This window comes from Odontesthes bonariensis, chromosome 1, assembly GCF_027942865.1.
Source record: "Odontesthes bonariensis isolate fOdoBon6 chromosome 1, fOdoBon6.hap1, whole genome shotgun sequence".
In the NCBI taxonomy this organism is placed as follows: domain Eukaryota; kingdom Metazoa; phylum Chordata; class Actinopteri; order Atheriniformes; family Atherinopsidae; genus Odontesthes; species Odontesthes bonariensis.
In genome coordinates, this window is record NC_134506.1 from 37,142,989 (window position 1) to 37,160,181 (window position 17,193).

The 17,193-nt window shown below is 39.3% G+C and overlaps 1 protein-coding gene across 1 annotated transcript in view; it reads right to left on the reverse strand.

Annotated features, from left to right (window-relative positions):
- The window catches only part of ddb1 (damage-specific DNA binding protein 1), a 46,698-nt gene extending 34,729 nt beyond the window's left edge, over nucleotides 1–11,969 (reverse strand). Inside the window, exons 1-9 of the mRNA XM_075466312.1 lie at nucleotides 11,817–11,969; nucleotides 10,579–10,727; nucleotides 9,982–10,098; nucleotides 9,658–9,879; nucleotides 9,345–9,459; nucleotides 7,995–8,092; nucleotides 4,374–4,532; nucleotides 1,117–1,200; nucleotides 871–987 (exon numbers count right to left, since the gene is read on the reverse strand). Coding sequence (XP_075322427.1) covers nucleotides 871–987; nucleotides 1,117–1,200; nucleotides 4,374–4,532; nucleotides 7,995–8,092; nucleotides 9,345–9,459; nucleotides 9,658–9,879; nucleotides 9,982–10,098; nucleotides 10,579–10,727; nucleotides 11,817–11,877 — 1,122 coding nt within the window. The 5' untranslated portion in view covers nucleotides 11,878–11,969. The remainder of the gene's footprint in view (nucleotides 1–870; nucleotides 988–1,116; nucleotides 1,201–4,373; nucleotides 4,533–7,994; nucleotides 8,093–9,344; nucleotides 9,460–9,657; nucleotides 9,880–9,981; nucleotides 10,099–10,578; nucleotides 10,728–11,816) is intronic.
- Between the last annotated feature and the right edge of the window lie 5,224 nt (nucleotides 11,970–17,193).

A 17,193-nucleotide genomic window follows, 5' to 3' on the forward strand; every position in this document is an offset into this window, starting at 1 on the left:
TGTCTTTACTCCACTGTTTCATCTCCCTTTGCCTCGGTGATTCAACGCAAGGGAGGATAAATGTTCAAAGAAGAATATTCTTTTTACCAAACTATGAGATCTCTGGTAATATGTTAAAGGGCACGTCAATAGCAGACAACTTCCATAAGAAGACGGTTGCATTTAACATAAAAATGCTAATAGGCATTGCATATGCCCCCACCCCCGAAACGATCCATTTGACTTTTCAGGAATAATAATAATAATAAAAAAAAAAAAATCACTTTGTAGGAATAAAAAGGCGCGTCTGCCATTTAAATGTTACATTGAGATGCAATACAATTTATACTGCATGTCATTCAGAATACACAGCTGACATTTCCTGAAGGTAAACAACCTTACATGCACAGAAAAGCTGAATATGATGAATCTTTAGAATATATGCAGGGAACAACAGCCAATACAAGGTCCTCATTGTAGATTTCAAAGGAGGCAATTTTACAAGGAAATTACTTGCGGGGCGAAATGCTTTTTTGCAATCGAACAAGAATGTAAAATCAGGTTACTGATCAACAGATGCATTTAAACACATGGGAAACTGTAGTGTACAGAAATCATTGATAAATGCAACCTGGACACTACAGTGGGTGCATGTTCATGCCTGGTGTAAAGATACTGATAAGATAAAAGGAGAACAAGAAGAATAAGTCTTCAAAAGTATTGGGAGAGACTTTTTTATTGAACTAGATGCAACTCTCTTGGTGGTATTCCACTAATAAAGAGAAAAAACACAGCTCGAGACTCAAGAGTCAAAGGAACCACTGGCTGGGAACCTTTTCTTCTGTGTTTCAATTAACATGAAATATTACAGATTAAGCTTTTGATAATTACCTGGCCCTGGCCCTGCCTCTCCAGGTCCACCACACACATGTCCACGATAGGCCCCAGATTGGTGAACGTCTCCATTACTGTCACATATGAGCCCTGCTCATTGCTGTCCACGTTGAGCTGCAGAGAAACAAAGTCCTCGAGTGAATAAAAACGGATGACAGGACACAGTTGACAGGTGCCTATTTGTCATTTTCCCCCTTTAAACTGGACAAAATAAAGTTTCATGATCAACTTTTTGCCTCTTACCTTCACAAGCTGGGAGTCGCCCAGTCTGGAGCCCACAAATACCACACCATTGTCCAAGTACGTCAAACACTCAGCAATCGATGTCTGTCAATGAGGAAAGGCACAAATATATCAAACTAAATCTCAAAAGTTACACAATTTCCCAGATACGTACTCAAGTGAAGGCATGTTCTTTCTGAACAGAAGATTTGGATCATCTTTATAAATCAAAAACAAGCATATCCTCTCATTGGACACTTGAAGTTTCAACTTGACAATTCATCTAGTACTTGTTGCAGACGGACTGACTGAGTAACAGTTTCAGCTCCATTTCACAGTAATGATGCAGTCGACTTTGTGTCTACGCCAACTCTTATTGGATAGTAAATACAAATCTTAAGGGTCAATAAAAGCACAAATGAGCATTTGATTATGCCAGTTGACATAAAAAAAAAAAAAAAAAAAAAAAAAAATCAATTAAGCATTTTGGACAGGTGATCAACAATTTCAGCATTCCAAAGAAATAAAGCATTGTAGACATCAAGATTAGCTTCAATTGTTTTGTTCTTTTTTGTTATTGTTGGCCACACAAAATTTGGAATATAAAGACATCCCTATAGGCATCGGTCATCTCAGATGAGAAAATTTGCTTTAATTTGGACCACTCGCATGCTAAATCAATAACTGAAAAATAAATAAATAAACATATCTGGCACATAACAAGATGAAGAAGATAATTTGTAGTCAATTATCTGACAGCAGCAACAAAAAGGTCGACACTGTTCTACACCAACCTGAAACTAAGTCCCTAATGGAGTAGCAAGCATGTAGAAAAAGAAGCTAACATTTATAGTTTCAACTTTAGAAAAGCAGTATAAACACAGGCAAAAAATGAGAAGAAACGATATATTTAAACTTGTTCCCATTAATCAGCGCGTTTTCATGACACTAGAAAACTAAAAATCATAGAAATGAGCCCCCTCAAAGCTTGACACTGATAATGCAGTTGTCAGATGGACTCAATGTGGCCTTGATGTTCCGTGCCACAGTCCCCATCCAGAGCACAGAAGAAGAAGAAGAAGAAGGTGGTGGTGGCAACAAAGGAAGAGCACAGGTTTTTTTGTAAAGATGGCCAGACAACGTCTGTGCTGTGAATTTGGCTGATAGCGATTAGAAGTGGCCTTATATAAAGCTCTGAATGGTCCAGGACCAGAATACATCAGTGACCTCCTGACCCAGTATGAACCTTCCAGACCCCTCAGGTCATCTGGATCCGGTCTTTTATCAGTTCCCAGAGTCAGAACCAGACATGGAGAAGCTGCGTTCAGCTTCTATGCTCCACATGTCTGGAACAAACTCCCAGAAAGCCTCAGATCAGCTGAAACACTCAGTGTATTTAAAGGAACAGTTCACTATTTAAGACCTTGAGTCCCAGTTCCAGCTTGTTTATCAAGAATAAGAAATGAGGACACCATTTTCACAACAATAGCTCATTTCTATCCATTTTGGCTGCTTTCGCTGGTCCATCCTGCTGCTACAGACAGGGTTCCATTGGGCACTCTGTTCAATGTCCTTAAAACAATACTAATGTTAATTTTAAAGAAAAGGTCAACTCACTGGGTGGTTAGTGGTATTAAAAAAAAAAAAAAATGTCGGCGCATTTTATGGTTTTCCATCCGTGTAATCCGTGTTCTTTGCTGTTCAGGAACTATTTTTCATGCTAAATCACGACGCATGTAAACATCCGCTCTATATTTGAGTCTGAGGCTCTAGCCCTGGCGCAGTGATCTGACAGTGAAAGTGAAAAGTCTTCCAAACGGAATATAATTGGATTACAAAATGCTAAATAAAGCAAGAAATAACTTTTATTTCGCAACGCAATTTTTTTTGGGATACACAGGAACATCCACGAACCACCCGGTGAGTTGACCTTTTCTTTAAAATTAACATTAGTATTGTTTTAAGGACATTGAACAGAGTGCCCAATGGAACCCTGTCTGTAGCAGCAGGATGGACCAGCGAAAACAGCCAAAATGGATAGAAATGAGCTATTGTTGTGAAAATGGTCTCCTCATTTCTTATTCTTGATAAACAAGCTGGAACTGGGACTCAAGGTCTTAAATAGTGAACTGTTCCTTTAAGTCCAGGTTGAAGACACACCTATTTTCAGCTGCATTTGAATAAAGCTCAAAAATTAATCACATTTTAACTACTGATTTTATATTGTTCTTATTTCTTTCTTTTTGTTTACAATTTAAATCATGCTTTTTATTTCTCTGATTTTATCAATTTTTTTATTTTATTTTTTTATTATTTTCTTATTTCTTTTTAATGTGATGTAATGTTTCTTGTGATTTTATATAGCTGTGAACCACTTTGAATTGCGTTGTGTATGAATTGTGCTCTATAAATAAAATTGCCTTGCCTTATGTCTTAAATGTTTTCTTACACGGTCCACAGTGTCCCAGTGTCAGACATACCATTCATACACTGTTTGTATAATGTAACAAATGAGACTATTCCAAATCAACTGACCAAGTCAAGCTGTAACTGTAGCTCGACTTAACTGTGCAAGTCAATGTACTGACAGTTTAAAACCATACTCACCAGTCTAACACCAAGCAAACACTTACTGTATAGAAATAATATTTTATAATTGACAAACAATTAATACAGTCGTTTCTGTCTGACATTTTAATCTAAAGTCACTCATGCCTGCACAGACTGGTCCAAACTGTAAAGAATGATTTGAAAAGCAATCCGTCTCTGGCTCAGCACTAGCAGTCTGCTTGATTGCTTCAGCCTCAACATCCCTCAGAGAACAAGTAAGAAAGCATTTTACCCCTCTGAGCTCGTTGGAAAGTCATTACGAGAACGGTGCTACAAACTAAATGCTGTCTGCCTTGAACATGAGGTTGACCTTCACGCACACTATTGAAATAGAGCCATTGTCTAAATCAACTTTAAAGGGATAAGTGGCATTGTGGCAAGCAAGAAACAAAGAGCTGGAATATTATTTTTCTTATCTTTAGTACAAGAGTAGACAGACCCATTAGTTCCTCTCAGGGCCGTAAACCATTCAAAAGTCAATTGTAACAAAAAGGGGGTACTTAGGTGCAAGAATAAAAGACAGGAGAAGAAATCAGCAAGCAAGAGAATGGGTGGTCGAGCGGGACAGACAGAAGGAGAAGGGAGACATGCCAGAGGACCGGCAGGTGGATAAACACAGCAAGAGCGATAGAGATAAAAACAGCAGAGAGAATAAGACAAATGAGCACCTCTCCCAGCAGCTCCACGTGAAGGTCTTTGAGCGCCACTGTTCCGTCCATTAGTTCCTCCTTCTCCAAGAGCAGCATGAACAGGCGTCCCTCCATGTCCCCCAGCAGGTAGCGTGAGCCGTTGGGGTCAACCCGGTTGTGGCAGACAATAGTACTTTGCTGCAATTTAGAGTGGAGCACAAACAAATCCTTAAAGTGGCATTCATAGATAGAAAGGCTGCAAAACCTCACTGAATCAAACCTGGACCAGAAGAAAACCTCATCCTATTTTCATGGATTAACAAAAAAAAAAAACACTCAAAGCAAAAGAATAGCGCATGTTGGTTTTAACCCATCGTCGTGCTGATATTTCCTGGGTCCATAAGGTCTTGATGGGACGACCTTATGTGAGAAATAAAAAGCTGATCCCAGACGAAGGAATTCCCCTCTGCACAACCCCTACATTTCACCAATATGAACTAACTTAAGCTTTTAAGGTTTATTAAATGTAATTTTACTGTACTCCATCTGCCCAGTAGCTTCAGAGCGCGTATGGGAACGCTCATTGGTCAGTCATTCTCAATCACATGGATGACACAAGGTGAAAGTCCAGGATTTATATCGACATTTATACCTTTGGTCGATTCAGTGACCAATTACCCTAACACAGATGCTTTTGTACTGCTGGATGAAGCCAAAATACCTGGAGAAAGTCTATACAGGCACAATGAATAAGGGTCCCAGGGGTCTCTGTCTGCCTGTCTGCACTGCTAACCACACAACCACCAAACTGCCCCACCACCCACATGGAGCAATTAGTATCAAAGCACTCTATAACATACAGTGCTTTGAGTCAGAGATGGACCGACACTTTGTGCTTGAGGGCAAAATTTGTTTTAAATTCTTCTTGATAGTGCCATTTTACACACAGCAACAAGAACTGCAAGACTCTGGAGAAAATAACAAAGAGAAGTGAAACAAAGTCTTAATGTCTGCAGTTAGAGCGGACATTGAATACAAGCACTGTTCTCCCTTAGAGAGATGCCTGGTCTAATTTCCCGCTGCTACTCCTTTTATACAAGAGCTTCTCATAAGACTATATGTCCCAGTTCTGTCGCCTTGTCTGCCCACCATTAAGGCCAATTTGTGTCATTTCAATCATGTTTACATTGTTAGTGGATAATAAAAACATAGACTACTGACATGTTCTAATTTATGATTATGGTATGTACAGTGAGAAATTCTAAAATTAACAAAGTAACTCACTAGCGCCCCCTGGGGGACAAACTGTGCAGTAAAAACACTGCATCTAAATTACCTACAACACATCTTTGGTACTTATGTTGTGCAATATCTTGCGATTAATTACTTTGAAGCGGAACTAACACTAACGTATGTGTCGTATGCTAATGTTCGCCAGCAGTAATCACGTGACTGACGGATCTGAGCTTTAGTTATGTTTATATAATATCACACTTCTATGGTATGATAATCACCTCATGTTGCTTCAACTTGTGATACAAATATGCTGTCAAGAGGAAACTGCAAAGCTGCTTAGACTGCATGAAGCAATAGAAGAAGTTTCTGATAAAAGTTTCTGGATTTTGTAAAATATCATTCGCCTTATACTAATTTTACGTTGAAAACAGCTGCAGTCTGGTAAGACTTGAGCTCTCTTGAAGACATGTGGCAAACCCAACTGGGCCATACCGAAACATTTCAGTTTTTAGACAGCCAAAGCCGCCCCTTTTTACAACAACCCCAAGATAAGCCCTCCAGTTGGCAAGCTGTTTTGATTGAAATTGGTATTAAATCCACCTAGCGTGACTCAACTTGCTCTACCTTTCTTTCAAATTAGGATACTGTTATTGTCACTGTCTGCTGTACAAGCGGAGTCAATTTCTCACTTGGCCGAACTTCTGCCAAACTAATTCTTACGATCCTCCTGCGGGTGGCATTGTTACCTTTCCTTTGTTAAAACATGGATCCAATTTTGTTTTTTGGGGCCCCAATCCTGACATTTCTCTCAACTGAATGGCGGTTAATCAACTTTTTAGACTCTACAGGTAAAACAAGTCGATAGAGCCACCACAGACACATCTATTGTAAAAAAAAGTTTAGCACATATCAAGCAGAAGTCCCCGATGGAAGAATTGTTGGTGACTCTATTCAGTTTGCACTTCAGTACCTCAGAGTGACGAGTGATTAAGCACTTTCCAAATGTGTTGTTTTAAATTAATGCAAATATTAAAGAATATACAAAACAAAAACAAAAAATGAAAAAATACAAATCTCAATAGCATATTAAATGGGGTTTCAAATGTTACATATGCCCCTCAACCTGCTCCACCACATTTACAAAGGAGTGTTAAGCCACACTGCTGCAGAGCTGTAAAAGAGACTTGCCAGTTGCGTGACTCCGGAGGCTGTTTTTAATATAAAATAGATCAGCCGGGGACAAATATGAGCTGCTCAGGAAAAAACAGCAGATGGATTAGTAGAGTTTGAAGCCATCACTGTGCCACACTTATCTGTGATGAGAACATCTTGATAAAGACAACTTTGTGGTTCAGTTGAACGAGGATGAGAAAAAAGCAACTGAATAAATGTCGAATCTGTCAATGCCTCATTCTTATACTGTTGTGTACAACAGGTGGGTCACAACATGATTTTCAGTACGCTGCTGAGAGTAAACGTGTTCTTTTTTTCAATGTCAGATGAGTGAAACTATCGAAAATGTATCACTGCATGAATGAGCCTTCAAGAAGCACTAATCTCTCAACCCTAATTCAGACTGATCAGTTACTTACTTAGCTACTAAGATAATGGCTCTGACATGACACCACTTCTGTCGAAAGTGTATGAAACTTTGGTACGATGGTGCAAAGAAAGCTCTCTAATTACAGAAGGAGGAGGCTATTGAGGAGGTCCTTGGGCCTTGAGCCTCAAATGTTTACAGAGGAGTGCAAACTGCAACTTGAAAATACAAAAAGACTGAAAACATGCAAAAAATAAATAAATCTGCATCTAGATTACACTAAACAGCAGCCATAAGATTAATAACAAGTCCAGGTATACCTTTAGGTTCTTCTGAAGGTAACAACATGACAGTTTCAGCTTTTTTTATTTCAGTGTTACACTGAAAAACTGCATGTTTGCGTCTCAGTTTCTTACAAAACCTTCTTTACTTACAGGCTCTCCGACACAGTGATTATTAACTGGACTTCGCTTTATGTCAAATCACTTGCCTATGGTTTCGAGTTGCATTGACTTTGCCAGTGACTTTACCTTACTCTGCAACTTTATTTTAGTTTTTCTTGATAGAGAAACGCTCATTTGCTAGGATGTAATAGCATGTGGCACATTTCTACGAAGGAATTGTTGAGGGCTATAAAAACAAAATTGGCTTGAAATTGGCTAATAATCTGTTGTTTCCTTTGCCTCCAGGCGGCAGGAGGAAAAACATCATTGCTCCACACTGAATTATCATTGATTCCTCTTAGTTCAGGAGACACTATCTGATTCCATCGAATGAAACCTAAATGTTAAACTGCCTTCTTCAGGAGAGTGGAACAACAAAAATGTCTAAACCTGAAGCATTAAGATTTTTCCCTCTTTATTCGTCTTTCATGAATTCTTTACCTTGATAGTGGGTGGTGCGATGGCCAGGTATTTGTCTCCATTGTGGTAGGTGATGGACTCTTGTCCTATGATTATAGCTCCACCAAATGGCTCTGGCACTGAAATACAAGCACACAGCAGGAGAGTCAGAGTTAAATACATGCAGTTCCTGACAGAAATCATTAATATGCTCAAACCAGTTATACCATCCTGCAAATAACAAAATCCTCAATATCTATTCCTGAATTACTGCATGATCCAAGTAAATGGCACAATACTGGAAAAATAACTGACACTGTGATATACTAGTCCTCGACATATATTGCAACATGAAAAAATTTAATAATGTCAATTCAACAGCTTTCTTTGGAAGGATTTAATGATTCCATTTATAACTTAAGAGTGTATCCACACAGGAAAAAATAGAACGCTTTACTCTTAAGTCTTTTAATGCGTTTAAGAACAAAGCATTTGTTTCTTGATCTTTAATGCTACATAATAAATTTCAGTCATCAAACAATGGAGAAAAACATCTTATACGCTTCTAACTCAGGGATAGAGGATACGTCGCCTTCCAATTTTGCAGAGAGCGGTGCACAGAATACAGAAAGGTGGATCACAGCAGAACTGAAGTGCCTTCAAGGCGTCCGATCTAATGACATGATGGAGAGCGCTTAAGATGCATTTATCGTGGATAGCAATTTCTAAGTGAGAGAGAGGAGACACTGGTGCTTTGACAGAGAATGGGCTTCCTGCCTCATCCTCCTGGCCACGGAGGAATCCAGACCAAAGTGCAGTGAGGATGGCGCTTCACATCTCTGCCTTCTTATGTATTAGATCATTTAACAGACTCACTTCTGCTGTCACTTGTAGTTATTGTTTTGTAATTAAAGTTAAAAAAATAAATTTACCTCATCATTCAAGAAGTAGAGTAAATGATGTTACATCAAACAGAGCTTTTTTGGTAGATTAATCATAATGTCTCATTAATGCAGCAAATAAGTTACTATAGGACAGGATTGGCTGAATTTGCTGTGACATTACACATCATGCAATGTGACTATTACAGGAGCACACAATGGAATATAGATGATGAAACAGTTTGGTGCGAGCCAGTGCATCAAATAGATCGTGACATTTCTTCAACTGAGGTGTGGCTCTACTTTAATAATACAGACACAAACAACAAACCGACTGTGTGCATTGGTCTAATATGTTTCGACTGAACTGAACTCATTTACTACTGCTGGTCTTTCTCAAAACCTACCCCCTACTGTTTTTTAATTTGTGATTAATGGGTTGCTTTCTTTTGCTTTTTAATCCCCCCCCCCCAAAGAAGCTGAAACGCCAGAAAATTTCAGCATCGATTACCTGGGATGACCATAGATGCTTCAGCCTCCACATTCTCCTGCTTCCAGGGTCCCTTATTAAATTCCTTCTCCCTCAAGGAAACCTCATAGGTCTTTACATGGCGTCCCTGGGGGTCCTATGATACACATAAGAACACTAGATTATACATATTGACAAGTGTCTTTAATGAGGACCCAACGGCATAAAGGCAGAAGTATGAGACAATAAATGAAAAATTAGGATAATAAATGCACGTTGCAGTTGTATGGATTAACCAGCTGTCTTTTCCTATCATCTTAAGTCATATCCCAAATTACTGTTCTTCCAACAGTACCTGATAGATGAAGCAGACAGTTGGGGCCTGGCAGCCGTACAGGAAGTGAACATCGATGACCTGCAGCTCCTCCAGTCTGATGTTGAATGCCTTGAGTTCACGGTTGTCCCGATCCAAAGGGATCACCTTGAACAAGCCGTCGTACAGCCTCAGACCAATCATCCGACACTCTGGGTCTACAATTCCGATAATCCCCGTTTCTGAAGGTCGACCAATACGATCCTGCAAAAAAAATGTTTGAGGTTTGAAGTTGGTTGTGAGAACAGTCATTCATATTTAAGAAAACAAACAAACAAAAAAAAACACTGTTGTGACCTCACCCACCTGGACATTGCCATGGGCACGGGTGATGATGTCAATGCTCTCGCCATTCTGTTTGTATTCGAGAATGCACGCGTTGTACTTGGACGTGAGAATGAACAGCAGGTCCTTGCTTTCACCCTGAAAAACAAGAGGATAAAAATGTGACATTTCATGAACAGCTTTGGATACAAAGTGTTAAATGTAGGCTGTCACGGCCTATCGTTCCGCTGGTTTAAATTACCCACTACGACCCTAATTAGTAGAGATGATCCTTAAGAGTTTGTAAATTCGCTCGTTAATGGGAAAAAAATACTTTGTGTTTACTGTCAATTCACAACAGGGAGGATTTATTTGTAACAACACAAGGTAGCTATATACATTGTATGCTTAGCACTAAACACTGAATATTAGCACATTATTTAGTTATCAGCCTACTTATGTTCAAACATGTCACATTTCCACCTAATTAAACAAAAACAAAAAAAACAGACCACAAGTTATATTTTTGCAACCAAAAGCAAATTAAGATCTTCAGTTCTTTTAACGTTCCACCAGCAAACCAAACTAAGAAAAAAATGTAACTTTGCATTATTAAAACAATGTTTGTACAATACGTACTTTAGGCCGGAAGAGCTCCATGACAGCGATTCTGCCATACATGCCAACTTCCTTGACTGGCCTCAGTCCCTCTGCTGTGACCACATAGATCTCCAAACGTGTGTTTTTAGCTATGAGCAGGTTGAGGTCCTCGGCAGATGTGAAGTGACCTGTACACACGGCAACATTTAGAGCTTGTTAATAACTGCTGTTTATGTGGAGCCAGTGGAGAAATATCAACCATCTGTGGCACATTACTGGTCCAGACTCAGTTTAGAACTTCAACAGATGAACATTTACACCTTTAATTACTGCATTCAGTAAGTTTTCAACTTATTCAAACAGCATATGATCATTGGAAAATTGTGCTTTTAGTTATAAATTACTTGAAATCTACCCATGATATGTGAAAATAATTGTTTGGGGGGTTTGAATACATTCTTTTTATATAATTACTACAATTTTTTACCTCAGTGCTGAAACATCAGGAAAAGGTTTGATACATTTACCAGTGAATTTCAATTTTCGTTCACAAATACTTGACATGATTTAACATGGCTTAACGGGTTCATTTCACTAAACTGAATCAGGTCATTAGAGTTATTACAAAAACAACTCGATTTATCAACAGAAAGGCTAAAAATACGAATTACTCGTAATAAAGACCCGTTTAGAAAAGGAAATTATTAAGAAGGAACACGAAGGCACACGTTTGATATGCACCTGTCAAGTTTAAAGTTTAATATAAAAAAAACAAAGTTTCCAAATTCAAATTTGTTTAACAGAACAAGTCGTGGCAATAGATAATTCAGACTGAGACATGATTATTTAAAACCACCAATGCCTGACTGATGTATCAGCGTTTATGTCGCTTATAAACGCTAGATAAAACGATACAATTTATATGATCAGGTTTGTAAGAATGCAGCCATGCGTGATGTTTACCTGCAGGGGGAAACGCATTTTGTTTTGCAGTTACTTAATAGGCACGACAACAACTATTTTTACATTTAAAAGAAGAACCGACGAAAGGTTCACCTGATCGTACGTATCTGAGAACAGACATTTTGAGACGTGTGAGCCATCTATTGCATACAAGCAACTATGCCTGGTCTTGCAGGTAAACATTGTACTTAGCAACAGCTAGCTGCTACCACAGGCCCGTGTCGAGCACTTTGGATGTAGCGCGGGAGCTCAGCTAGCGCGCAAGTGGCGACTGTTTAATTCCTGCAAATCAGCAGAAACCAGCGAGTATTTACCTGTGATGCAGGCGTTGACAGCCGTAGGCTTCTGTGCTGTTACCACGTAGTTGTAAGACATTTTGACAGCAACAAAAAACAAACACCAGAGTAGTGTTTTAATCTCACACAAGTGACAAAATCATTGATATACAACTCCCGGAAGTAGTTAGCTGTGCCGTTTCAGTTAACAACGAGCTCTGATTCTGAGCCGAAGCGCCCTCTGTGTTCCGGAGGTGACATTACAAGGCACATTTATTTGTAATCTGAAGCAAATTAATACGGTGGCCGACACGTGCAAACGCGCTGCAAACGGCGAATCAAATCCAACAACATCAAAACACATGCAAGACATAAACGCACTGCAAACATCAAAACACATGCAAGACAGAAACGCACTGCAAACATCAAAACACATGCAAGACAGAAACGCTGCAAACATCAAAACACATGCAAGACAGAAACGCACTGCAAACATCAAAACACATGCAAGACAGAAACGCACTGCAAACATCAAAACACATGCAAGACATAAACGCACTGCAAACATCAAAACACATGCAAGACAGAAACGCACTGCAAACATCAAAACACATGCAAGACAGAAACGCACTGCAAACATCAAAACGCATGCAAGACATAAACACACTGCAAACATCAAAACACATGCAAGACAGAAACGCTGCAAACATCTAAACACATGCAAGACATAAACGCACTGCAAACATCAAAACACATGCAAGACATAAACGCACTGCAAACATCAAAACACATGCAAGACAGAAACGCACTGCAAACATCAAAACACAAGCAAGACAGAAACGCACTGCAAACATCAAAACACATGCAAGACAGAAACGCTGCAAACTTCAAAACACATGCAAGACATAAACACACTGCAAACATCAAAACACATGCAAGACAGAAACACTGCAAACATCAAAACACATGCAAGACATAAACACACTGCAAACATCAAAACACATGCAAGACAGAAACGCACTGCAAACATCAAAACACATGCAAGACAGAAACGTTGCAAACATCAAAACACATGCAAGACAGAAACGCTGCAAACATCAAAACACATGCAAGACATAAACGCACTGCAAACATCAAAACACATGCAAGACAGAAACGCACTGCAAACATCAAAACACATGCAAGACAGAAACGCACTGCAAACATCAAAACGCATGCAAGACAGAAACGCACTGCAAACATCAAAACACATGCAAGACAGAAACGCTGCAAACATCAAAACACATGCAAGACAGAAACGCTGCAAACATCAAAACACATGCAAGACATAAACGCACTGCAAACATCAAAACACATGCAAGACAGAAACGCACTGCAAACATCAAAACACATGCAAGACAGAAACGCACTGCAAACATCAAAATGCATGCAAGACATAAACACACTGCAAACATCAAAACACATGCAAGACAGAAACGCTGCAAACATCAAAACACATGCAAGACATAAACGCACTGCAAACATCAAAACACATGCAAGACATAAACGCACTGCAAACATCAAAACACATGCAAGACAGAAACGCTGCAAACATCAAAACACAAGCAAGACAGAAACGCTGCAAACATCAAAACACATGCAAGACAGAAACGCACTGCAAACATCAAAACACATGCAAGACATAAACGCACTGCAAACATCAAAACACATGCAAGACAGAAACGCTGCAAACATCAAAACACAAGCAAGACAGAAACGCACTGCAAACATCAAAACACATGCAAGACAGAAACGCTGCAAACATCAAAACACATGCAAGACAGAAACGCTGCAAACTTCAAAACACATGCAAGACATAAACACACTGCAAACATCAAAACACATGCAAGACAGAAACACTGCAAACATCAAAACACATGCAAGACATAAACACACTGCAAACATCAAAACACATGCAAGACAGAAACACTGCAAACATCAAAACACATGCAAGACAGAAACGCACTGCAAACATCAAAACACATGCAAGACAGAAACACTGCAAACATCAAAACACATGCAAGACAGAAACGCTGCAAACATCAAAACACATGCAAGACAGAAACACACTGCAAACATCAAAACACATGCAAGACAGAAACACTGCAAACATCAAAACACATGCAAGACATAAACACTGCAAACATCAAAACACATGCAAGACAGAAACGCACTGCAAACATCAAAACACATGCAAGACAGAAACGCACTGCAAACATTAAAACACATGCAAGACAGAAACGCTGCAAACATCAAAACACATGCAAGACAGAAACGCACTGCAAACATCAAAACACATGCAAGACAGAAACGCACTGCAAACATCAAAACACATGCAAGACAGAAACGCACTGCAAACATCAAAACGCATGCAAGACATAAACACACTGCAAACATCAAAACACATGCAAGACAGAAACGCTGCAAACATCAAAACACATGCAAGACAGAAACGCACTGCAAACATCAAAACACATGCAAGACAGAAACGCTGCAAACATCAAAACACATGCAAGACAGAAACGCTGCAAACATCAAAACACATGCAAGACATAAACGCACTGCAAACATCAAAACACATGCAAGACAGAAACGCACTGCAAACATCAAAACACATGCAAGACAGAAACGCACTGCAAACATCAAAACACATGCAAGACATAAACACACTGCAAACATCAAAACACATGCAAGACAGAAACGCTGCAAACATCAAAACACATGCAAGACAGAAACGCACTGCAAACATCAAAACACATGCAAGACATAAACGCACTGCAAACATCAAAACACATGCAAGACAGAAACGCTGCAAACATCAAAACACAAGCAAGACAGAAACGCTGCAAACATCAAAACACATGCAAGACAGAAACACACTGCAAACATCAAAACACATGCAAGACAGAAACGCACTGCAAACATCAAAACACATGCAAGACAGAAACGCTGCAAACATCAAAACACATGCAAGACAGAAACGCTGCAAACTTCAAAACACATGCAAGACATAAACACACTGCAAACATCAAAACACATGCAAGACAGAAACACTGCAAACATCAAAACACATGCAAGACATAAACACACTGCAAACATCAAAACACATGCAAGACAGAAACACTGCAAACATCAAAACACATGCAAGACAGAAACGCACTGCAAACATCAAAACACATGCAAGACAGAAACACTGCAAACATCAAAACACATGCAAGACAGAAACACACTGCAAACATCAAAACACATGCAAGACAGAAACACACTGCAAACATCAAAACACATGCAAGACAGAAACACTGCAAACATCAAAACACATGCAAGACATAAACACTGCAAACATCAAAACACATGCAAGACAGAAACGCACTGCAAACATCAAAACACATGCAAGACAGAAACGCTGCAAACATCAAAACACATGCAAGACAGAAACACTGCAAACATCAAAACACATGCAAGACATAAACGCACTGCAAACATCAAAACACATGCAAGACAGAAACGCACTGCAAACATCAAAACACATGCAAGACAGAAACACTGCAAACATCAAAACACGTGCAAGACAGAAATGCTGCAAACATCAAAACACATGCAAGACAGAAATGCTGCAAACATCAAAACACAACGGAAGTTCGCCAGGCCACTAGGTGGTCTCGACCTGTGGGATAGGGGATATCTATGGGAGATCTACCATAGAGAGAAGAAAGTCAAAAGGTAGTTGTCATTTATGTCTTTTTTAAACACTTGGCCGTAATCTTTTACCTTATTATAGCGACATAACTCCGCTGCTCTTCTATTATAAAGTAAAAGATTACGGCCAAGTGTTTAAAAAAGACATAAATGACAACTACCTTTTGACTTTCTTCTCTTTCATTAATATGGTAGATCCATCTCCCATAGTCGATCCCCTATCCCACAGGTCGAGACCCTCTTCTGGCCTGGCGAACTTCCGTTGTGTTTTGAAGTTTGCAGCGCATTTTTTTCTTGCATGTGTTTTGAAGTTTGCAGCATTTCTGTCTTGCATGTGTTTTGATGTTTGCAGTGTTTTTTTCTTGCATGTGTTTTGAAGTTTGCAGCGTTTCTGTCTTGCATGTGTTTTGATGTTTGCAGCATTTCTGTCTTGCATGTGTTTTGATGTTTGCAGCGTTTCTGTCTTGCATGTGTTTTGATGTTTGCAGCGTTTCTGTCTTGCATGTGTTTTGATGTTTGCAGCGTTTTTTTCTTGCATGTGTTTTGATGTTTGCAGCGTTTCTGTCTTGCATGTGTTTTGATGTTTGCAGCGTTTTTTCTTGCATGTGTTTTAATGTTTGCAGCGTTTCTGTCTTGCATGTGTTTTGATGTTTGCAGCGTTTCTGTCTTGCATGTGTTTTGATGTTTGCAGCGTTTTTTCTTGCATGTGTTTTGATGTTTGCAGCGTTTCTGTCTTGCATGTGTTTTGATGTTTGCAGCGTTTTTTCTTGCATGTGTTTTGATGTTTGCAGCGTTTCTGTCTTGCATGTGTTTTGATGTTTGCAGCGTTTCTGTCTTGCATGTGTTTTGATGTTTGCAGCGTTTTTTCTTGCATGTGTTTTGATGTTTGCAGCGTTTCTGTCTTGCATGTGTTTTGATGTTTGCAGCGTTTCTGTCTTGCATGTGTTTTGATGTTTGCAGCGTTTCTGTCTTGCATGTGTTTTGATGTTTGCAGCGTTTTTTCTTGCATGTGTTTTGATGTTTGCAGCGTTTCTGTCTTGCATGTGTTTTGATGTTTGCAGCGTTTCTGTCTTGCATGTGTTTTGATGTTTGCAGCGTTTCTGTCTTGCATGTGTTTTGATGTTTGCAGCGTTTCTGTCTTGCATGTGTTTTGATGTTTGCAGCGTTTTTTTCTTGCATGTGTTTTGATGTTTGCAGCGTTTCTGTCTTGCATGTGTTTTGATGTTTGCAGCGTTTCTGTCTTGCATGTGTTTTGATGTTTGCAGCGTTTCTGTCTTGCATGTGTTTTGGGGTTTGAAGCGCGTGTGCTCCGGTCGTTTTTGTTATTGCTGCATTTTTCTCTCGCAGCATTTTATTGTTGGATTTGTTTCGCCGTTTGCAGCACGTTTGCACGTGTCGGCCACCGTAAATTTAGCTTTGGGTCCACACATTTTTAAACTGTTTAAACTCCATCAGTTTGACTGAAACTGGACAATTGACAATTCTGTCTTAAATCAGATAAGCTCTGTTTAACAACATGGCATGCCTAAGATTAAAAGTGAGACATATAAACCTAAGTCAGCTTTATTTGTCAAATTGAATAACACACGAGGAAGGGAACAGGTGTGACTCCGGCTTTGGATGTTTTCAACATATATTTCAAAGATTCTTATTCAAGGGAAGTACACAGTACACAAACAGT